Source organism: Zootermopsis nevadensis, unplaced genomic scaffold, assembly GCF_977971745.1.
Source record: "Zootermopsis nevadensis isolate Lab colony 2312 unplaced genomic scaffold, Znev_1.0 Znev_ptg000015l, whole genome shotgun sequence".
NCBI lineage: Eukaryota > Metazoa > Arthropoda > Insecta > Blattodea > Termopsidae > Zootermopsis > Zootermopsis nevadensis.
Window position 1 is genome coordinate 7,112,886 of NW_028259147.1, and position 25,983 is coordinate 7,138,868.

At 41.4% G+C, this 25,983-nt stretch overlaps 1 protein-coding gene across 3 annotated transcripts in view; it reads right to left on the minus strand.

Moving 5' to 3' along the window:
- The window catches only part of LOC110831182 (uncharacterized), a 115,718-nt gene that overhangs the window by 46,065 nt on the left and 43,670 nt on the right, over positions 1-25,983 (minus strand). For all 3 annotated transcript variants that reach the window (XM_022066890.2, XM_022066889.2, XM_022066888.2), the window contains exon 5: positions 20,147-20,173. In XM_022066890.2, coding sequence (XP_021922582.1) covers positions 20,147-20,173 — 27 coding nt within the window. The remainder of the gene's footprint in view (positions 1-20,146; positions 20,174-25,983) is intronic.

The window sequence follows — 25,983 nt, forward strand, 5'->3', positions numbered from 1 at the left end:
TCAGCACCGACTTCAGGGTTTGGTTAATACTGACTGGAACCTTTCAGCTTCATCGTGTACTTACAATACTTGGTAAGGGGGAAGACAAAACTTTGGATTTTGTGGAGACAGTTGGCGTGTGCGCTTTTTGCTAAGAACGAGGGCAAAGCGTAGAAATAAATTTTGATTCCCTCCACTTGTGAGTCAAAGAATGTTAAAAGCCCAATTTCACAAGTTATATTAAGACCTGTGTATGTATCCAAAGGTTTTTTTTTAAAAAAAAAGTTGGCTCGAGTTCGGTCGTAGAGCTACACAGACTTCTATCCACAGTTTTTGTGACTGTACTCCGATATGGCAGGACTGTACAGTGCCGGCCTTTTCTCCTATTCAGTTATCGGCCTGTCATAAGCTTTGCTGTCAAGATCCGTGACGCGGACAATCGCCACCAAGGTCGTGCAAACAATGGTCGCCGTGCGGCTGTTTCGCCGCTCGTGCGCGTACACACAGGTTGGGCTGTGCTGCCACAGCACCGCATCGAAAATGAAGCATGTTGCGTTCGAAAAACCGCAGCGGTAAAACTACTGCAAGTTCACTCGCTTCCTATTGAAACAGTGTGTTCGATCAATGCGGCAGAAAAACCGCTCGTGCTTGCAGGGTCTTATAGTTGTTTAAATTTTTCTGATTATAACGGAACACTAATGTCTGCCTGGTTTAGGTGTGCGAATTCAAACACCATTTGCAAAGGTATCCAGTTTTCTTTGTATCTTGTGATTAATGTGGGTTCTGAGAGAACCCTGTTCATTCTCAGGAACCCTATTACCGAACGGCGGGTCTGCCTAATGAACAGGCTCCAGTGCTAAAGTGACCGACGTACTTGCACAAAAGTACGTGTCTTACCAGACACTTCCCCACTCGTGCTAAATCATCTTCAGGTTTCTCATATTACGTCAATGCCTCAGGTTAATACTGAGTCTTTCCACAAAATAATGTCTCTCGACCAGCGTGCCGTGATTTTACGCGTGTCGAGACATTCAAAATTCAAACAGGTCTGTTCAGTCGTCACATTCTGCTGCTTTCTTGTTAAATTAATGGTGTCTCCGCATTTTGGTATTTCATTAAACCTATTACATATTAATACTTCGATATTTCAGAATGGTAACTAGGTTACAGTCTGGACAACCTGAATTCGGCTTCCGGCAGGGGCAAGATATCTTTCCCTTATGCGGTAAGTCCAGCCGGGGATGTTTTCCGGGTGTAAATCGGACAAAGAGTCACATTTGATGCGATGCACTAATTCAAGAAACGAGATCAATGCTGTGTATGTAGGAAGGATTTTATGCCATTACGTAACTGAAGAAACGAAGGAGGTCTGTAACTAACCGCAGAGTTTGCATGCTACAGGCTGATTCCCTCCCTAACCTCAGATCTCACCTTCACATACTTGAACAGCCTAAGCGCCTAGTTCCAGTCAGATTCGGCTGCGATGTAGTCGCAACTACTAGTTCATTTGTTTACAAAATGCGAGGTAAAAATATGTCGACTACGCGAAACATTTTTTTTATCATGTGGTCATATTATTTGTTCTGGTCAGACTATAGGCTAAATTCTTTCACAAAGCCTGTACGGAACATCAATGCATGTCGAGGTCAACATTGATGTCATTAAGACTAGCATGTGGGTGGAAGTGTTTCTGTTCAAAGTCCATTTCCTTTCTGATTATCTTTATCTTGAAGGCATTATTGAGGCGGACAGGTTAAGAAGTCTCGATTAAAATGGGTGACTTACACCTGCAACTCGTGTTAACACGATACCCAACTACCACTTAACGTCTCACCGCAGTTGTCACAGCGACCATTCAATACCACCAGCTAGTAAGTGGCCTGTCAGATTCTGAGTCTTCTTTGCGAAAACACCCATTCGTCCTAAATACAAAATCTTCTAAAAAGATGACTTGTGACGCAAATGACAGATCTCTTTAAACATTCATTTCTAAGTGCACCGAACTTCCAAGCATAATAAGATAACCATTCACTAGAACGTGTTTTTATCACCTGGAAGCTGTCAGAAAACAATCTCAAAAGTTTCGCGCCGTCACCATGTTTGCAATTTTAACACATAAAAATGTTTCACACAAATTATGTACATATTTCCAAACTCAGTTTCATACGTCCCGCGCTCAATGAAACTGTACCGGTGGGTGACGTCATATACATGAGGGGTGAAAACAAAGGGGGTGGATGACGCTACAGTGCCGTACTTCCGAGCTCCGAGTTATGTACGGGCTAAAAACATCGGTGTCTTTCGTGAACCTACAATTTATGCGAGAGGTCCAGCTACTGACCTCTTTTAATAGTGCGACTTGGTATTTGTGAGATTTCCGGTCGTCTTCTGGGATGTTGCGCCGTGTGGTCTGGTAGGAAATTACCAATGTTTCAAAGGTGCTTAGTGCCTCCATTACTCCCGAAACGTTGGTCGTATGTGCAGCATATCTGTTTACGTCGCCCAGCAACTAAATTAACAGTTCGTGAAGCCGCCACATGCATGCAATCGTCAAACAATTTATACCATGGAGCGAATTGCCTATTCTGGTTCAATCACTTACTACAAATTCACAATTCTAACCACCTACTACCTCACAATTTACATTTCTCGACATTTTGGTGTGGAACACGGTGGCATTACAATAAAACCTCCAGCTTACCGAGTTGCTGTAAAATTTTAACACAACTTACTGATGAATACCGACCGTATTTACCTGAACTTAATAAACTTCCCTTCTTCCACTGTAACAAATATTCAAATTTTTAAATTTTATAAGAATATGTTTGTGTATCAGCTGTAAAATATTCACTGAACCTTTTCAAATACAGACAATTATCGATATAGGAAGTATCGTACGAAAAATAAATTTGCCGGCATTATCTGTATACGTGATATTTCGGACTTTTTCCGTCATATACATTTCAATAAAATCATAACGTTTCGTAAGCTGTACCTTCTTCCGTCTTCAGGTAGAAAGGGGAAAGGCAGAAACCCCAGTTGGGCTAGAATCAGACCTGGACCTAGCTCAACCAGGGAGTCCAACGGCCCCTTTCCACCTGAAGACGGAAGAAGATTCAGCTTCTGAAACGTAATTTTACTGAAATATAGACCACAAAGATCAAAACACGGCTTTTACAGATTGGAACCCACCGTCGTCAGAAACCTTACGACCGCAGTATTAATCATAAATCAGCACATCACGTTATCCGGAAACTTGTCCCGTGTCTAAAACACCACAAAATGAAGGAGCACATGCAGCGGAGTAGAAATAAATCTCAACGGATTCTTATCCTGGGCACGAAGTGCAGATTATTGGTCCAGCTTCACACTCCAACAGCTTTATCCTTCCGGGAAAGCGCTCGGGGTACATACTGATGGAAGGAGACCGGGTTGACCCACAACCTCTGCCGAGAATCGACCAATTAAATCTCATTCTACAATGACAAGTTTTGTTTGTACCTAAGTGAAAGAAATGACAGCATAATTGTCGATTCATTCAACGCTTTGTCGGAAACTGATTCTGTAAGCACAAGGTGGATGGCCCCGGAAGACTTCACTACGATTAGCAATCTCTAAACCTAAGGCCACGAAAAACCTTCTCTTATCGTTTCACTGGTGAGGCAGATTTTTCGCTAGCCTCTGTTTAATACAGTTCTGGAATGGCACGCAGTTCAATAACCTACCTAACCTGCTCACTACACTGAAAGAAACTACTGGTGACAAACATCTCCCTAATAAAGTACAAATTAGTTCGATGACTCCTCAGATTTTTTATACGCTAAATAAGGAAATCAAATCCTTCGTCTTACACACCAGTAAACAAACACTCATTTTAACGCAACGCCTAAGTACTCGGGAACAGCTACAAAGTCGCTGATTACGGCACAGCACAATCCCGTCAGTATTACCGACATCAATATTCGTAAGTTCCACTTTAATATTATACGTACAATTCTGTTTCATCTTCCACGTAGCAGCTTTTCAAACAATTTTAACGCCAAAACTGCTTACTGGACATGTGTACGAGTGTGCTTATAATGTGTGGTATAAAAGTTGTCGTTTGACGTGCTTTATCAATCACACAAACCCCGAAGTGCACAAATTACACGTTGCAATGTATAGCCAACATGTCAGATAAGGCTGTTGTGAAATAGCAAGCGAATTACAGCACGTTTCAGCTGCAGGGCACGTACAATGATAAATAAACACGTTCTAAACGTCAAACCACCTTTCTTTTCAGATTATGTAAACATATCCGTCTTCCTTGAAAAAATAAAGAACAAATTAAACCGGTCCAAGTTCGTAAAAGCGGGTGTCCTAAACACCATCCGCACAAATATACAAAAAGTTTGGACAAACGCATAAACAGGGTTGTTTCGTGTATTTATGTATTCCAATTTGGGATGTTATGGTCATTCAGTTTTACGTTTACGACAAATGATCATTATTTTCAAATAGCTCATAACAGCCCGGAACACAATATGTATGTAACCATGTTGATTCTTTGTTAGGAACACTGTTATATAAACTGCGAAGGTTAGTATATTGTTGACAATGATGACTAGGTACGAATATGGAGAAACTGGAAGAAACAATAAAATTCTCAATCAGAAGAGCCGGTAACCAAGCCGAAATACAAGTTTAAAATGTTTGAACAAGACTGGTTATACAGCGTAAAACAAATAACTCATCTGTGCCTAAAGCTTTGACTAGACGTTTTCTATCCACACAAAATTAAACGCAACTAAAATTAGGAACTGTCAGCCCACGTTACCCGACAATGAAAATTAGATTTGTTCGATTAAATTCGGTAAAAAGGCGAGATACGAAATTGTACCAAAACTCTAATGCTAGAGTGAAAATATTGTATACAGAAAGGCAGGTGACAGAGCTTCTAACAATTTATTCCAAGTAATTTGGAAGTATGCGGATGTCCAGAATTGTGTACGAAGCGATACAGACATACAGATAAATCTACCTGATTCTCCGTCGTGATGATTGCTTTTACTAATATAGTTCTCTTCTCGGATTTCTTCACCTCCTTTTCCACCCCTCCACCACCAGCTCCACTTTTAGACAACTCCTGCAGCCTCAGAATTGCAACTTTATTTAACCTTACAGGTTCAACACACCAGAATCTACTCTTCTGGAACAATGGAAAATTCCTGATCAAAGCAATTAATTTCACAGCACACAACACACAATGCACCACTTGACACTACAAAATACACAACACAGATCAACGCATCGCTGTAAATTTCGTAACGGGGACACTGCAGTAGCGGAATCCAGGTCTCGTTCTTTGAGCATTCACTGCCACCAGCGGATGGGCGAAAAAAAACGTTACGTATTGATTTTTGTGAACGTGGGCTGTTCAAGCAATGGTACATTTATTAATAAGGCATGTATCTCCGATTTCACTTCACCTTTATCCACCCAGTGATTCAGTAGCGACACCCGACTCTATTACGCTGCATGTGAAATAAGCGACAGTGCTAAGAGCTATATCCATGGCACACGCCGGACGTGCAGACAACACCTTCTGCCCACAACGGCACAGCACAACTGCCACACTCGCACTGAGCCTGTGCGGCAAGACAGGCTACCGGGAGACCAGTCTGCGAGCCTCACATAGCACCCGCGCATACGCCGACACTCGCACCCAGCATCCCGCGACTTCCTAGCTCGCACTACCTCATTCATTTCCTACCCATCTCCGTCTGCCTGTTGTACATGCTCATATTATTATTAAATCCAGATAAAAGCGGAGGGCTCACCCAGCACGAGCAATTTAAGCGAGATTTCTTTATCTCCAAGATGGCAATCTTCTGGGTTGTGGCACTGTGTAGTCTGGTAGAAGTTTACCAACGTTTCAGAGGTCCTTGTTGCCTCTATAATCACCTGATGATAGAGGCAGCAAGCAACCCAGAAGACAGCCATCTTCGTACTCAGCTGTGAGAACATCAAATCCTATTTTCTGTATCTCATTCTGAAAGAGGGAAAGGACGTTATGAATTAATTAATTACTGACAGAAAGAAATGCACCTCTCATAAGGGTTGTCCAGATACAATCTTCCATGCAACTGTTTCCTTTCACACTGCATTTTGAGTAAAATAGCAGTTATGAATCTTTGCAGACCATATATAGTTAAGAAATTATAATATAATATAGCCATGACGAGTTGGTTTTACCGACGTTTATAACGACTTCTGAAATGAAATCCTAGGCACGCTACTGACTACATAGACTTATTTCAATGCTGTAACTGCCCTTGAAGCAATCTGAATGTATGTGGGCACCAATTATCTTTAAGCCTTGTCTCATTACACGTGCAAGGCCGGCCGGAACTGGTGCTATCAAGAACCTACGATACAGAAGTCGTCACAAGTTTCACGAGCACGGACATTCGACAGCCACGGCAACACAAGCATTCGAACTGTACAACTGTATAATTCCTTGAAGCACAGTGTACCGGCCATGTACGTGATGGGGTTTTGCCGTCGCATTTACAGACCAGGACTCTGAAAATCTGGAACACTGTGCGATTCTTGGCTAGGATGGCGGACTTTTTTTTAAATGCTTGGATAATACATTATAAAAATAGTCCGCGTCCATTACCTTCCAAATTCAGCCTCGTATTCTTCTTAATGCTGGACGGAGTATATTCTGCAGCATTTGCGCTCTTCCTTTCTAGTCGGTGTGTACCTTCCCCACTCCCGAGAGGGACATAATGAGTCCTATCTTGCTATCTACATTTCTGTCCTTAATGAGGCACGAGCTAGATTAACCGGATAATCGACTTAACAGGCAATAATCCGGCAGGCAGGGAAACTACTGAAACAGAGAGGAGGAGGAGAGGGGTATGGTAATGGCACTGCGCTGGTTGCTATGCTTGTTTGCTTTCCTGACTTCTAATTAGGGAACGGCGAAGAACGTTATTAGTTAGTGAAGACGCCGAGAGCAAGAACACAGATACAGGGATCATAAGAGCGAGACCCGCCTTTCTATGTCCTGACCTCGAGGACCAATCTTTACAACACCGACTACTACATCTCGTGTAACTGCACACTTTACTTCTGAGAATTATAGTGACAAAAATGTTCGTTTCCCGCCTGGTGAGAGCACATTTTTACAAAAACGTTCATCCTTAAAATCTGCGAAGCTAGACAATTCCAATCCACAAAATAAATAAACAATTCTGTGGGTAAGTATAGTATTTTCACCCCATTATGCGGTTCCTAAGAAGAAGCTCTGTTTTCTCAGAAACCTAAACGGCTAAGTCAACTCTGCTCTCAGCATCACGACATGAAACGTTCTAATCTCAACGGACTTGACGACTATCTCGTCTGACTTTTCGTGCTATTCGTCACTTTCCCAGATAAATGCCGGTTTGATAACTTTAAGTAGCCAAAAACCGATTTCTTATCCTCATCTACTAAAACTAATTCCGTCTTCGCATTTAATGCAATCCATATAATCTAAACAATCGATATAACGTCGTTTCAGAAGATATCAACCTGTAAATGGGTTAGTAATTTCAGTTAGGCCTACTCGAATCAAATTTTCTTCCTTTTCGCGTCTCCTTTAAACTCTAACAAAGACTTCTGTCATCGCCCTGATGACGGAGGCAGTATGACCTCCGAAACGTTGGTAAACATCGACCAGACTACACAGCGCAACAAACCAGAAGACAGAAATCTTCATACTCACCGCTGTGAAAACCTCAAATCATACAAGATTAAACCAGCTTACATGGTACACAGACAAACACCCAGGTCGCGCTACACAGCAGGAAAAAACAATGGCCTAGCAGGCGTAAATTAATTCTTACAAGTCCTAAAACATACGTTACGGCCTTCTATCCATTAAAATTTCTAGCAAATTTCCTCGAAGTACAATACATTTTTCTTCATACAAAACAATTTTAATTTGCCATAAAGATACAAATCGTACTTATACCCGCAAGCAATAAAGATACATGACAACACTGAATAGTCTCGCAAGCTTGAAAGACACAATATTTTCCTGACGATATTATATTCCGCTTTTATACCACGCAGGAAACATCAAAAATCCCGTTCGTGTAACGACTTTTTAATTAACATTTTAAGAGACCAAATAAATGAGTTCATAGCAACTATGTGTATAAGCCCGTATATGAATTATCTACATCTCCATAACATTAACGAAAAAATATATTTTATGTATTTATTTACGATGAAGTTATTTCTCGTATAATCTTATAATAAGCTCTTTTATTGCCACCATTTTATGAGGGAAAGCGATAAAACGTAATGGCACATCCATTACGTACCATATAAGTTTTAATGCTCCATATCTCGCTGGCTCGCCAGCGTCGTGTTTTACAGCCATACCGACATATATACAACATGCTAGCACGACTACGCGATGTTATCACATTAATGATGATATGCAGTAATGGCCTAAGTGAACGAGCTTCTGTACAACTACTCTCTCTTATTTATTTCTTTTCAGACCCCCTCCTTTTTTACTGTATTTTCTTGGCACGGAGATTCACACATTTGGAAGTAGTATCGTAACAGAAACACACAACCGGAAACGTAACTAAATCCTCGTTTAAAGAAACTTCTGTGAACCTAGATTTCTGACTCGTCAGGAATAATCCGAAATTTGTTGCAGTGTACATGTAAATAAAATATTTCGTGTTACGTATCGAGCCATTATTCCTTTGAAGCCGAAGTTCAATAAATATTATTTAATAATCCAGTCCGTACCGCAAAGAAAACAATTCTTCACCAACACAAAGATTAAGTGGTTAATGCCGTTTAAGGAGATAACCAATGTTTACAGTTAGAATCATAAAGTAAAGTTTGTCCCACTATACGCCATGTAGGCGTTTGGGGTGAGTGGAGGTATAGCTCCTTCTTCCTTGACCCCGGCACTAGATGGGGGTGAGTGGTCAGCATCACGCCCCGGCCGGCTTTACCCCCGGGAAAGGACCCCGGTACCCATTGTAGAGGAGGCTGGGTGGGCCCCAGAGCCGGTCTGACCGCAGAGGCTAGAGGAAACATCCTCTGCCCCCGTCGGGGATCGAACCCCGGTCGTCCAGCCCGTAGCTAGTCACTATACTGACTGAGCTATCCCGGCTCATACAGTTAGAATCATACGAACCTTTTACAAATGAAGCGTGATTGATTGTTGAAGAGGGTGGGATATAATATTTGCCACTAGACCTTATAGGAGTTACGACGGGCGTTTGCAAAGAAAATAACGGAGTATGCCACAGCTAAAACACGGTCCGGGAATCTGCGGCGTAGTCCAGTATATTTATGAAGATGTTCCCCGCTTTGCTGATTAACTTCTTTCGAGGCAGCCAACTGCTCCCCATTTGAAACACTGACGAGAGCTGAATAATTACGCTTTCGAATTTATCCGACTTTTCAGTTTCAAGCGAATATAAAAAGAGGGAATAATCACAACCGACGAGCTCAGTGATTTGGGCTTTATTCTCGGAAGGGACGTACTCAATTTTGGCTCATTTCGGTGCAATGTATCATACGTTACATGAAACCAAAATCTAACTTAAATAGATTTTCACAAGACTAGACGATAAATTCACTAGGTTCGCCTGGCTTTGTGAAGACGGTAATTCGCTCCAGGTACAGTATCATAGAATTCCATAAACGACGTGTCTAGGGATTAGGTCACTCAGTAATTCGGGTTCATAAAATTTCCTGTAACTTAATACTGTCGAGGAAAGTGTCTACAAACATGAACAAGCATTCGCGGAAGTCCGACAAAGAATACTCCACCAGTTAGGGGTTGGCCGTGGGACCAACCCTCACAGAATGCCATACAGGACCAAGAAAACCGCATAATAAAGAGGTTCGAAATTTGTACCTCGCACAACAGGGGGTGATGGACATGTAGCACGCACGGAGAGATGAGAAGTGCATATAAAATATTCAGCAAACCTCACGAGAAGAGTCCAAATTGGTTAACTGTGAGTAGATAAGACGGATTACAGAAATACAGTGAAGGTGAAGGGTTCAATATAGGCCCCAAGGGTGGGATTTTGTGTACATATTGTACTTTCAGATTCCATAAAAGTGTGAAATTTCTTGGCCACCTAAGTAAGTTTCAACTTCTCAAAAAAGACACTCCATCATGGAGTCTCTATCGTCAGATACCTGGGTTCAGCTCTGAGGGAAAGTAGATAAACTAAGCACTCAATAATTACCAGTCCACTCTGTCCCATACTGCCTTGGGGCAAAACCATCTATTCCTGGTAGCGGTTGTCGAACCGGCTGAATGCACAAAGCCGTCGCCAAGTCTGGGTCAATCCACGCAAGAAAGCACCTGTGACCGGTTTCGACCAGCAGAATCGATGATCAGACATTTTAAGTGATTTAAGTAGCCACTTCTACACCATGCAGTCATCAGGGTCTCTCCCTGCATTAGCAAACCCTTCATACAAAGAAAGATCTAAGTATCAAAATCAAGACAAAATACCTGGAAGTAGGAATTAAATCAGCGTAAAATTCCGAACACAAGTCACCTTTACGCGGGAGAGTTGTAAAATCACGAAGGCTTGGATGCGCAACACGTGGTGGGGGGGGGCAACAATGCTTAAGTATATTAATTAAGATGTAAGACGGGGAAAACTTCTTACAAAGCAGACATTCGGAAGGACGAGAAAATGATTCATCATATCAGGCACTTAATAAGAATCTAAGCGAAGCAGGTTGTGATGATTGGACGCGTACGGATGGAACTGTCTCAGGACAGTGTACCACGGCGGGCTTTGGTAGCAGCAGTATTGAAACAGGGTTTTGTTACCATTAAGTTGGTGTTAATTCTCTTCTGATGTCACACGGCGGTTATATTCTCTAATTATGGTTGACGGCTGATTGATCAGCACGTTACTTACGGCGCTGTAACAATTTCAGGAGTAATTAGGCTTAAATAAGACGAGAACAGACCTCTGGGTACGTGCGAGGAACGTTGAAGAGCTAGTCAGAAAGGCGGGAGGGACTGCTCTGATTCAGCACAATGCCCAGTATTCACCAGAAATTCGTGAAGAAAATCACAAAAATCGTCTTTCGGAGCAACCAATGTGCGTGCAGAGATTCGAAACAGTTGCCGCATACACTTTTAACACTTGAGTTAACCCAGTCGGTCCTAATTTTCCTTGCTTCCATGTCTCTCCATGTGGTTACGTGCCACTTCCATCAACGTTACTAAAGACTCACCGCAGCTTCTAAAAAAACAGCCACTGCGTCTATAAACAGGTAATATTCAATAGAAAGAGGTTGAGGAGTGGCAATACTGGCACCGAGTTCCAGCAAGAACAAAAATGGACCAAGCTCAAGAAAGGGAAGGGGTTTTATGACTCCAGCCCATAAAAAAGCAAACCACAACCCTAGCGGCCCACATTAGAGCTAATAAAGCAGTGAACGCTCACACAAGTCTCAACGCCTTCAAATAAATCAGGTTCTGGTGTACCAGCGAAGACTTTCCTATGCCGAAGCTCCAAGTCATTAAGACGTATAGAGGGAGCTAAGGTAAAGCCCAATGACATTATTGAAAATACCAACAAGTACAACTAGAAATATTAAAGATTTGGTTAATTTTCGACATATTTGTCCAACCAGGGCCATTAATAAGAGAATTTAAGAAGAGTAATATGTTGTATGATTGGCAACATTTCTGTGGCCTGATAATGCTGTAGCTCAAGATCAGATGTTTAATACAAGAACATCTGATGTATATATATTTTAATGATTTTAAATCATTTGATTCCTGCGTAATCTTTCAGGCTACGTTTACTGGATATATACTTATTCTTTTGCTCTTGTGTTCACGTATATTATATTGTTAAAACCATATCTTATGATATTTAGATTACCATAAACTTTATGTATCCATACATATGTTCCCCTGATGATGGCCCCAGTGGGCTGAAACATGTCGGGAATACACTAAAATAAATCTGATATCCGTAGTAATACTGTGGTTTTCAAATGAGTGTCAAACAACGGCGTGGCATCCAACATGAATCTCAATGCACTACAGGCCTTTGTGCACAGTTCCATGCTCTGGCCGTATTAGCCTCAGGGAGACAGCTATTGATACCCACTGAATGCATGCCGTTGGAGCCGGATGACGACTGAACTGGCTTAAAACAGGCTCTTGATAAGTCACTGATTATCTTCCGATCAATAACGACAGGGAATTGCTTTTCAGGCAAGGTTACGTTAGGTCAATACTTTAATACCTCCTCAAAGAAAACTTTTTAGGAGGAAAATGGTTGGATAGTTGGTATGTTAAATGAAGATGAAGCTAATCAGCACAAAACCGCTACGTGTGTTCAATGGCATTCGCTCGGCAGCACTGTTCTTAAGGTAAAGACATGCCAGAAGCCAGACTGGTTTAAAAACATTAAAAAGCTGAATCTCACTTAGCCACCATAACAAACAAATTGCCGCCCACATAAAACGAAATCAGAAACATGTTATGGTGCCATTTTATATAAATATTCAATTTGTGGCTCCACAAATCCTGCATTAGATAAATGTCAGTAAACAGTTCAAAGTTCCGACCTCTTAAACCTCCTATAAAAAATCCCACGGACCAATCTGAAAGGAGGTTTCTTGGGCCCCAGAGCAGTTATGGGCGCAGAGGCCAAGACAAAAGCATTGCCCGTGACGGGATTCGAATTACAGAGGACCACTCTGCAGCCAACCATTTCATTCAATAAGTTATTCCAGGTTTCAGACAATATAGCTGTAATATATTCATTATATGTTTAGTTCCTCTGTTTTTTCCTTCATTCGCCATCAAAAAGTACCCCCTCTAGCTGAACCCTCTTTTGCCTCCAAATGGGGAACGTTTTAGTGGTAGCAATAAAGAAGGCTGATGTGTTTTTCCTTTCTACCCTCCACATCCCTCGCATGTGAATGATCTCTGTTATAGTAACATAAAAAGAACAACGGAAATAAGACACCCTCTGCAACGATCCAAACTAACTTTACCTCCTGGAAAGAACGAGACGAGAAACTCAGCTACTGTGTTGACTGCCTCGGGTGGTAACAAAACTAAACAGTCGTAGTCTGAAGGCAAGAAAAAGAACAGAGTGGGAACACTTAACAAAAGGCCTGACTGAAGATTTAAAAACACAACTCAAGCACATTATTTTTACGATGTAAAAACAACGACGAGTTCTAAAATGTTCTTTAAAAACGAGTGTCGGAAGAGGAAATAAGTAAAACAAACGTTGCCTCACCACAACCTATAAAGAAAAGCGAAGATGAAATGGGTCCAACTTGGAGCCAGTGCGCAGGCTTTTCTTACCCATCGCTGGACGACCGATTCAAATCATCGCACGACCTGCGAGAAGGAATTTTGTTGGACGTGACGCAATTTAAATATGGCCAAACACTCAACGGTTATTACACCCAGCAATTGGTACAACATTCCAAACTGTGCCGATTCGTACTTACGATATTTTAAGGCACTGTTCAGCCGTAAAAGTTATATGCAGTCGAACATAACGCAAAGATGATTATGAATTGCGAGGAGTATATAATATGGAAGGAAACGGACATGATCAATTTTAAATGATTATTCCGGTTTTACAAAGTCGCCTATACCTGGATATAAATACAGGACAGGCGTAAAATATTATAGTTTTACCTAAACTGATGTATACAATAAAAACAGCTGAACAATGACCCACACCAACCTGCACATGGAGCAACGTTAGAACTTTCCAAACCTGCACACACTAAATTATAAGGCCAAAGACGAGGAGGACTTTCACAGCCTCTCAAGAGAAGTGACAGGAGTCTGCACCAACCTTCCTATATATGGGCCTAGGGCGAAAGTTTCCAAGTCTACACCGTGCTATAAATAAACCCTGAACTGGAGGAAGAACTCTTTCAGAGTTGTTTACACTGATCTACACATAAGCTGATGTGGAGGAATTTTTCAAACATGCCCATACTCGGCTACAGATCCTCAAGGGGTTCAAGAACCCTTCAAAGTTGCTCACACTGGCCTGTAGCCTGCGAAAAACTTCACAAGTTGCCCACAATAGGGGTAAATCCATATTAAACAAGGCTAAACTTCCCTAAGGACAAAGTTGTCCATGTAAATAGGCAACACGGCACGAATGCGCACTATGTGTACAGCGGAGATAAAGATCCACACATTCATAACCTCGACAGTTCGTGGAAGTAAACGCCTGGCTGCGTTTTCTCCGGTACTACCCAGCGGATTCCAGGTTGAGTGCGACTCAGCCAGTCAGAAAGCGGTTGCGAAGATCTAGCACTCAAACTACGGTCATCAGCCCGTGGCCAGAACCTCTACTGACACAGCAATTCGGGAACATACAAAGAAGAAGGGCTTACGCCCCTCTTGTAGGATTTGAGGTTTTCACGGCGGTAAGTTTGAGGATGGCTGTCTTCTCGGTTGTTGCGCCGTGTATTCTGGTAGAAGTTCACCGACGTTTCAGAGGTCCTTGCTGCGATGAGTGTGTTATTCACCGCTCTCTGAAACGTCGGTAAACTTCTACCAGACTACACGGCGCAACCACCTAGACGGCAGCCATCTGTAGACTCCTCTTATTTATATTCATTAAAGGAAACATGTGTAAGTTAAAATACTAGTTTTCACACTCCTTGTGCCATGAGGCTTATGGGCAGAAGTTCGCAAGGAGTCCACCCAAACTGCAGCATCCAGACAGAGCCTGATCTAGCTTTGCAATCATAAGGTCTCAAAACCGACTAATACAATCCTCTGGGGGGAACTGGTGAAAAACACGTGACTAGAAGCTTAAACTACTACAGCTGCTGAACTCCTACTGCTCGACTTTTGGTTAGAAAACGCACAAAAGTACAATCTGCGACAAAACCACTTTGTTCCGGTGCGATACAGACCATCACAAGTGATCGTATACACAGATAATCTAGTCATACCAGTGCTGGTCTTCTGAGTTGTACCGCCGTGTGAAAATGTAAGGTAGATGCTAACTTTTCGGAGGAACATACTGGCTCCAGCCTCGGGTCTGATAAATATATATATATACTTACAATACCACATTTTCACCGTCGTGACAACTTTGCCTCATGCGATTATAAAGGTTACAACTAAAACGCAAACAAACTGTGGAGAGAACTTATGGCGCCAACACCCTCTGAAACGCCTATTCCACAAGCAAAATCCCTCTCCCGACCCACAGCCAATTGCCGTATTTAGACGCAGTTGTGTGCTCTGTACTGTACTCATCACACTGGCCATATGAAAATGAGTTCTTAACTCGAAATATCTTAATTAACCAACTGTACGGAACAAAGTCCTTGAAAAGCTAAGAGCCGCTCAGCAAATTACAAGACTTCTGAACTTTTATGGAACATGGACGTTCACCACTACCTTGTAAAAAAAACCAGCCACTGGGCCAAATTTTGAACCAGGCGAAACCAGTCCAGTTTCTCACACAACATTTCTTGAAGGAAAATTTTAAGGCTGCCTTTTCATCAACACCTGGACCTCTCTTTCTTCAAATTTTACAACTAAAATTTTCAGCATTCTCATTTTATGTCATGCGTGCTACATCCCGTGTCCACCTCCCCCCTGGTAATATCTGATGAAGGGCCTACTGCATTATACGTACTTCCTTGGTCCAAATACTTCCTGAACACCCTGTTCTCAAACACCCCCAGTGTCCATTTCTTCACCCACACAGAACAGGTAAACTTATACGTGTGTACATGTAAATCTTTGCGTTTTCAGATAGAAGACGGGAAGACAAAAGATTCTGAACTGCATGGCATCCTACTCAGTCTAAGAATTAATTGACTGTGTTTAAAAAAACTTTGTTAAAATGAAAAGCCGCCAAACAGGCTACGTTTGAATGCAGGCGTCCTTGAGAAAACAGTCCGAGACTTTTATAAGCTTCTTTCGCCACGCACTCTGATCTCTCAGTTGTACTCCCACTTTTTTACGCCCGTGCGCAGACGGCAGAAAACCCCTCATTGTCTTTGGTGCCGACCGACTAATCCTGTACGTTCCAGTTCATTTACATTTGTTCGTGTCTGTACCATCGGTCGATAAGTCGTTGTTTCCACAAGTCGTCTGGCTCGCTCGGAGATGGCTCTCTCGAGCACGGAATTCATACCCGGTCTCTTCTTCACATCCTCCATCTTTCTCGCGCGAGATCGTTCGCTCACCCCGTATTTTTCACACACGCTTCGCATCCCAAAATCCCCCTTCGGCTTATCAACTGCGCTCTTCGGCAAACACTTCTACCAGACAAAGGCTGCTTATTCGGTAACCTTGCCGCATTCACAACTCCGGTCGACAAGTGGCGCCTTCATGCGGTCAGTCATCGAACTCTACGTACGGGGGTTTCATAAACATGTGACAAAACGTCACGAAATTTGAAGTGGGGCATCAGAATCTTGGCGTCCACACATATGGCACGTGTATGTCCTAATTAAACAACGTCAGTATTTACGAATTAAAAATCAAGTAGCAATAAAGAGAGGCAACGGACCAGAAGAGTCACGCTATGCGTACCTTTCCTCCAGACTTCTTATAATACACTTCATGTGATTTGAGATAAAAGTTAAGCACCGGTGAAAAGCGGTGCGTGCAGCATGCTTTAAACAACGGAGTACAGCGACTTTAAAAAGTTTGGAAACGCGAGCTTATAACAACGACTGTTCCAGTCACAATCGCCTAATCTTGATGTGGGGCTGCCCTCAAACAAAAACGCACCAGGGAAAGATGTGTTGATGTAACTGGATGAAATTTCAGGCTTGTCCGTTCTTGTCCCATGCAATCATCCGGACACGTGCAACCCAATCACAGTAAGATATGTGTAGTGCGTCAAACAAAAGTATTCGACGTAAGATAATGTAACAAGAAAACCTTCCAGGGAGTAATGAAACCCGAGGAATGCAAGTAATAGTTGACCAACGATGCAGAAATGTGTTTTATTTAGTTGGATTTGAGGTTTTCACGGAGGTCCGTCTGAAGTGGCTGTCTTCTGGGTTGTTGTTCCGTGTAATCTGGTAAACGTTTACCGACGTTTCAGAGGTCCTTGCTGCCTTCTTCGCCCTGATGATGGAAGCAGCAAGGACCTCTGAAACGTCGGTAAACTTCTACCAGACTACACGGAACAACAATCCAGAAGACAGCCATCTTCAGTGTTTTATTTGACGATGCGCAATCAACTACTGTTCCCGGTACAGATTGCAAAGCGTATAAAACCAGAAAGATGAACGGCAATACGGAAATATGGGGACGGAAGAAGTGTGGTCTACTTTAAATTGTATATATCACAAAACACGTCTAGAAGCGCTGAGAAAAATAATGAAACAAACGAGATTATAACCAAATAAATCCCGATACGAAGTAGAGCACTAAGCCTAACTATTACACCGTTATATTCAGTAACAAAACATCGAGAACACACATCACATACTGGCTGCAAGGTTTTCCCGAGATAAATTTCTGAAGACTTGTGTTCAATGCATAATCACTGTATTTGTAATGAACGGAATTTTACAAAGTTCGTAGCCTTGAAGACCCAAATGCATTTCTAAACATATTCCAACACATACTCATCATACTGGAAAGTGCCAGTTTAATTAAATATTAACTAGATAATATTTTGTGTACATTTTCTTCACACAACACGCTGTTGACTACGCAAACAACGTGTGTACTTCATGAATAATTTATAACCTGTGTATTCAGAACGCACCTACTTGCAACGCATAATAATTTGCCAACTTCCTTCTGTTTAATTATTGACACTGAAGTACTTTCTGTATGAATTCTGTCAAGGACAAATAAAGTGTTAAGTAGGACCTGCTGCGTCCTAATGGAAACGCTGCCATTTTACTTGCCTTTAAGTAGCAAAGATTTGCGTAAATAGGTCGTGACAACATGAATACGAAGACTAAACTGGCTGAGGAAATGTGTTCAGAATAAAGTGCGACGAAAATTCGGGTCCTGTGACACTTAAATACACGACAGTTAAGGAAACTCATGTGTCACGATCGCCCTGAAGATGATGGCAGTCATCACATCTAAAACGTCGATCAATTTCAACAAAACTGCATGGCACATCATCCCGGAACACAGCCATCTTAATGCTCGCCGTCGGGAAAAACCTTAAATCTCACTTAACGTAACTATATTGCTGCAGTTTCAACAAAAGTCGCTTGTTGGACAGACTAAAGCCACGGTAAACGTTTTCACAGTACGTAGATAAGGTTCAATTACTCGTCTATTCTACTATAGAAATTGGCTCCTGGCCATTGTACAAACGAAATAAAAGACAAGCAAATAATCTGGGCACGCGTCATCTGGATAGAGGCAGGGTGAGAGTGGTTCATCTTTTTTCAATTGAATTTCACGGCACGTTCGGTGAAACAAAACGAGGGCATACCGCTGCTATCATCAGACACTAGGACAGCGACAAGAGACTGCAGAAGGGTGCGCTGAATAAAAGCTGAAGCGCATTAGAGTACTAAGCTGACGGGTAAAGAAAGGAGAAGAACGGAGAGGAGAGGCTGAGAAATAAGGCATCATCACCTTTTGAATGTCAAGCAAGGCAAATCTAAGAGGAAAGCCTAGGGGTGAATTTGATTTAATGTGATATACGAACCAAGCGGGGTGGGGAGTTGCCATGGAAACCGTAACATGGGATAAAGTAAAAATACAAGAAGTTCTGCAAGGAATTTATGACGCCTACGATTCCGAGGCTGTATGATTCTCATGTTAATTTAACTCGTCACCGAAAATAATTTATCTTCGTTTCTACTAATGACCTCACGTCAACATTTGTATGCAAACGTTTTCCCCAAGCACGGTAGTCGGCAAACGTTCACTTTCGTATTAAATTCAATAACTTATTTCTGTTTAAGTTTCGAACCACAGGACTACTCTCACACGAAAGGCAACAAGTTAGTTTGAATATTCGTGTCACAAAACCGGAGTAAATTTTTTACAGACATCTGTGAAACCACCACATGCATTTGAAACGGGAATAGATAATTTATGAAGTCAGGTACAATTTGTCCATGATACCCACTCATCCAGTCAAAGTCCAACGGGAATTTGAGACTCCTGCGATCTGCCACCCCTTCCACGCCTAGCCAGTTGAGTTACCCTGTCATTCGGATCTTTTTAACCAGTGTTGATGTTTTATAAGTTGCTTTTATTACAAGGCACGACTTTTTACGTTCGAGTTCCGATACGTTATCACAGTGTCCTACCAGCGTATCCGAGGAACGTTTTATATATAGGCGAAAGCAGATAGCGCTAAAAGACATAGAAATAACATTAAAAAAACTACGTTAAAAAGTTTCGGGTCTTGACGTGTAACGAAAATCGTTGAAACGGTACGACAAACCTACACCAAGTTCTTTCCTTCTACATTTCACATCCTCCATGCGTAAGTTACGATTTCGACTCCAATGACACATTTGCACAGCGTACTTTACATTCACAAAACATGACGCTGAACTTACAGGCGGACACATATGCCGGCCCTTGTAACCACCTCTAAAAGTCGACATCATACCCTCATACCGAGGGCGATGTGGATTTTGTACAGCAAAATATAAAATAAAAAGAATTTAGATAATTTTTAGCACAATACGCAAATGTTACATCTACTTAAAAACAGCTGAAGTGCAACAAATACGGAACATGCTATAAATTACACAAGTTATCTCCAGATGGATTAATGCAATCTCTTGGTAAACGCGATTCGATCCAGCACGGCTCTGGGCCCAAATAAAGAACAAGAAAAATCCGTAGCAGTCCATCGTAATTATAAAATATCTTCCCTATTTTGTCACATGTTTATTAGGCAGAAGTCCTTTTCGACTTCGATTACGAGCAAGTATCATGATAAGGATTAATTCAGTGTAAAACTCCGTTACGTACTTCTTACACAGTTCAGTGTCTGCTAAATTATCGACGATTATCAGCACGCGAGTCTACCTTAAATTCTAGCGTAACAACTACGTCAATTATACTCCCTCAAAATGAGCGGTAAACGTTTACAAGACTAATCTACTTTACCATTACCAACCCCGAAGATTATTCAGGCTTAACACTTACCTTATCGTCTTCACCTTCGCTATCACACTGAAAAGAAACAAAGAAAACATTATTACTCGCCTGTATTTAACAAATACGGTGTCCACATTTCTTTTCCAGGGCAACAAACTTACACAACAGACGTCCCTGATTATGAAGGGAAATTCCATACTCAAACACAATACTTCTCAACCAGTTTTCCGCAACTTCTTGAACTCAATTCTAGTCTGACAGTGTTGTAATAGCAGTGTTTCCCCGTCCATTCCAGTTTTGTTGTCTCATAAACCTTTGCTGCTGTTTCTTCATTAACCTGGACACTGTCCCGACATTTTCATGCAATTAAAACCAGTAAATACCGCGGATACTTTACGCGGATGATGAACAGCTTCAACCGCAAACACAGCTGGCAAATTTAAAGGCTCGGAAGTCATTAAGTCATGCCTTCAAACGTTCTTCACCGCCTTTCTTTCATATAACAATGAGATTTCTACTGTATTGCTAATACTGGTGAATAACAGGTTGTTGGTAAACAAAATAATTCGACAAGCTGCAGCCTATCTTAAGATATAAATTATAATGCTTAAAATAGGCCATGGCGGCTTTTTATTCGACCTTGATATAATTATAATCAACCTAACATTCAACTCGACGTTAAATAACCTCTGTAGCAAAAATAACGTCATTAAATAAACTATGAACTAAATTTCTCGTTAATACGACGCCTCCGATCGCCCCTGCCGGGAATCAACCCGTGGATACTCTGACCAATCGCGTCTCCGAACATTCACGGACGGAGACTTTTGCTACATCTAACGACTGGAGAGGTTATTTAACGCCGGATAAGATGATAATTAAGCCTAATGGAGCGTGGCGATCGAGGAGACGGCAGTAACATATCCTAACTTCAAGCAAATGAGGTAAACCACGGAAAATCTCATTCAAGATACGTAATTCTAGATCAGGGTCCGGTACCTCCCGAAAACGCTTCTACCTACCACTTCGTTGGACTCAAGAATGTGTTCATAAAGCCAATATTGTACTCACAAATCTGCGTCTACGTAACACGCAAGATACTTTCACTCCTGCAAAAAAGGGTTAACTGATCCAATCTGTAAACGTCTTGCACTTCCCCTTTCCAGTTATACTCGGCCGCTACTCATCGTAACTTCAGTTTTTCCACCTTATTTCCCAACAATCCCATTATCCAGAACCGTTTTTATTTGATTTTCTTTCTACTCATTCTCCATCCTTCTGTATCCTCGTCCTGCTTTCTGTTTCCCTATCTTCAGTTCTACCACTTTCGTCCAAATCCGGACCACTCTGTCTCGGATATCCGACTTCACTTCTTTTTTCTTCAACCCTCCACTTCCCACTTTCTCCTTCCGCAGAACCATTAATTATCTTCATTGTACGAAATATATGAAGTGAACGCATAAGAGGAGGTCGTGTTCCCGTATTTCAGCTCAGAAAGTACGCAACAAATTTCGAATAAATTTGGTAACAAAATCTGCAGGGCTCGTATGTTATTAGATCTAACTAACAAACAGTTGCTCTATTAGTCAAGAAACTGCGAGCATTCATTTTCGACCTATCGATCCAAAATAACCTGTACTTTACATGGGATAAAACTGAACAATATCAGGTGTCTCGCAAACAGCTCACCGTACAAAAAAACAACATAAAATACAGTTCTCGTAAAGCTCAGCAACTTTTATTTCAAACGTTATTCGATATCCTTACAGTACGTTCAAAAAATGATGTACACACATTTACAGAATATCATCCTTGTGTCTATACATATTTTTTAAGACTCTGTATATAACGAAATACAAGGGAAATGATACATGTGCAAGCTGTTAATTGTTAGCTTTATAACAATATATCAACATCCGCAATTAACAACGTACTTCGTTCAGAGAATGTATAAATGAAAGTATCGACTTGCGTGTGTGACACTCTGTAATCGATTATATTAATGACAGAAACAACTGTGCTGAGAACAATGGGCTTCATTTTGCCACGTTACGACACGAAACTGCAAAGGAACTTACAGCATGGACAGACAATAGTTGTTCTGTGTTGAACAATCGGTTTCATTCAGCACTTACAGAGATCAAAGTGTCGAATGGATTATGAGACACCCTGCAGTCAACGAATGTCAAACGTACACAATGAGAATTGTGCGAGAGAACAATGGGCTTCAGACATTAAAGTGGGGAGGTACATACCAGACACCCTATAGAATAACGCGAGTTATTTGTTCAGGCAAGGTAATAAACCAAATAAAGATGTCAAAGATTAAAGACCTCTATGAAGTGATTTAACAAGCCACATATACCGCTGCCTCAGTCCGTTCGATGCACACAAGCTCTGTTTCGAGAACTTCAATGTAATATTCTCTGTATACGTTTTCGCGTGCTACAATAAAAGCTGCTGTCGGATTTTGACATCATCTCTAACAGTGTTCAATTGTTTAACAACTCGCTGGCGCCGTTTGGTTAAAGTTATTATCACATAAAACATAGTATTTCGGTTGTGTTTATTATTGTCACCGTTTTTGTTTCCTCCCTTGTCTCTTTTTCTGGATGACTGCCTCCCGGATTGCTAGCTTCCTTGGCAAAGAGCCAAGTTTTCCTACATCAAACTTCTCTTAACATCATAAAATAGCTCCAGCTACATTCCTCAACGGGTAGGTAGATAGTAAAAAATAAAAGACCACACTTCAAGACGTTTTATCGATAAAAAACGAGAGAGAACATCCAAAGTAAATGGTAATCAATACTCCATTTCGTGAGCTGTCGTGTCTTTTATCCATTCATCACCAGAGGAGGGTAAAAAACGGACGGGGGTATGAGAAAAGGTCTCCTACTGCACTGCTGCCATCTATGTATTACACTGGCAAACAATTTGTTCCGGCCATGACACAAAAGAACACAGTAAAAACAACCTATTACTTTCTGGCTATTGATCGCAAAGCACTCGCCCCTATTCTACCCCTCTGGCAATCCCTCGGCCCTAAACATTATTCCCCGCGGAAAAACAACAAAGGAAAGTCGTGGTTGGGGTGATAGAAGAACAGATGAAGTAGTAAAGGAAGAACCAGAGAGCTAAAAGGCGGTCAAACAGGAAGAGTAAATAGTCATCATGGATGTAAGACAAAGACACAGCAGACACTCTTCTTGACTAATGATTACGTCGCATCTTAGTCTACATTCAGCTGATACGGAAATAAAGAGCCCCCCCCCCCCCCCCCCACGACATTGACGGTAATTAATATACTTGATATCGCTTAAATGATGACATTTGGTTTCCCTATCTTGATCACATTCATGCATACATTTTTCTAACGCCGCCCCTTTCAAATAAAACTGACACAAACCAACTCCTATAATCCTAAACAGCATCTCTACTGCTTGGCTTTGCTTAAGGCAACAAACTTACATTTATATATCTTCTCCCACTTCTACGTAAGTGACATTCGCAGAATGTTGCTCTCAGGCGACAGACAACCTGGGATTTATAAAGAATAAAACAATAAAGATGGCACTTCTGATGTTACGGAAATCAGTGAAGGTATTCTGGCTGTGAATCTGCGTGGAGTGGTATCAACGTCACAGAAGAACAACCCCCCTCCCCCCAAACCTTTTGGGTTGAAAACCGCAAATCTCATATAATAATATAAAAGTTTTGTTATGTAAAACGGGTGCACTTCCGACAATTGCCTTGCATTCGTCACACGAGATACCAATCGCATAAAATTGTTATCAGTGAGTACAAACGTAAATTCTTAAACATGCGATGAGGCAGGCCTGTACTTCGACAAATGTGTGTGTCTGATCAGAGCGTAGCTCAGCTATGGCAGAAAACACTTTGGAATGTCACGTACAACTGACCAGTCTATTACATGATTCTGCATATTTATACAAAAACTAGCAGAGTGGCCGCAGTGTAGCCGCGGAGGAAATTCTCCAAAAGCTCATTTCTTACCAGTCTTTATTAGCCGAAAGTCTGAGTATTCGACACGTATCGTTGATATCCTTGAACAAATCTACACCGAGACTAAAACCCAGACGTTGTTAAGTTTGTGGTTTTTATTCCTGTAATATCTTCGTTGAAAGAAACAACTTTGATCTTGGAGCTGTTTTTCTGTTACTCTGATTTTAAGAGCTACAGATAACGCCTTATCCGGGATACAAACCCAGGAAATTTCTTCGCGTTTTCACCATTCTAAAATGTCTCCACGAGTACTTTGTACGACGATATTACAATCACACCTACAAATTCTGCTCCTTTTATGAGTTAAGAATTACAAATACGGCTATAACGCGAATGTTCGAGGTTATATACTCTAAATCTGAAGAGTCTTTTCTTGGCTTTTAATTTACATTTCCTACAAGCTTCATCATGTAGACCAGGGGTTCTCAAAGTTGGGCGGCGAGGATTCTTTGCTGGGACTACGGCTGTGGATTCGGTACGAAAATCTCCGACTCCTTCGCAAAAGCTCAATATGTATTAATAAGGGTAAACCTACAAAATGGTAAATGACACCGTAACAGATTTCATCACCACCACGTGAATCATCAGCCTACTTTTTAGACTTATAACTTATATTTAAATATAGTCTAATGGTTATTGCAGAAATCGGTTGATTTGTAGACAGTTTGTATTCTTAAAGTACCGGAGCCAAAGTTACAAAGCGTTATCCCCACATCAAGTGGCTCAACGCGTCGTTGAATCTCCCTTAAGCGTGAGACCGCCAGCGGCTCACACGGTATAGAAACTGTTCTTAAGATTTTATATCGGTACATTTTTACCGACTACACCTAAAATTGCTTGGAACTCCACAGCACTGGCTGGGACGCGTTAAGGAAGTCAAAACATAAAAAAAATTATATTACTGTTAACTTAGCCATGTAAATGTTGTCGACGAAATTTTCAGTTTAGGTTTGTACGTACAAATGTACCTCTAATCACACAACAATTAATAAAATATATCGGAATATTTAGAACAAATTCTGTTTCTTGTTTGTCCCTAATTACCAAATTATGGGTCGCGAACAAAGAAGTTTGATAATCGCTGATCTAGAATAAAGCATTTGAAAGAAAATGTACGTCACCATGATGTCTCTTTCTGAGGCGCTGAACCATGTAAGTATGGAGTTATGATGGGACATTTCGGAGACCGTCTGTCAACATCAGGGTTCATGTGACTGACACGGCCAATCACCCATGAAGTCTCCATTGCATCCTGTCGCCGTAAAAGCGTCAAATCTATCATGTATCACAGTTTCTTCCTAAGACTGGTTTTAATACGGATTCACAGTTGCTTTTAACATTTCCCAACCCATTATCTGTAATTCGCCAGTGTGTATTCAACACCTCCCATAGCAAGACATTCACACGACATTGGTGTTACAGCGAAGTCGACAAAAAACAACGCTCAAATAAAAATTCTAGATGAAATATGCATGAGTCTAGAAATGTGAACACCTATAACATTTCCCAGCAAACAGCACACTCGCAGGATTTAAACTTTTACGGAACATATTCCTACGGCATGACAAAGTAAAGGCGAGACAGTGTTAGATGCATAAAACGAGATGAGAGGAAAATTACTTCTTAAATGCATCCCACTTCGTGACGAGTTGTCAAGAATTTGAGTCTTAGGCAATGCAAGTTTCAATATTGTCAGAATGTCGTCTGAAGGGATGTGGGGTGGGGTTGGGTGGGGTTAGTGGGAGACAGTCATCTTGTTTCTGCATCGACCGCAGAAAGCAGTCTGAGTAAACAATATACAACAACCGACTCACAATGGAAATCAATCTTGTAATTCGTTTCAACATTCTTTCAGTATGTCA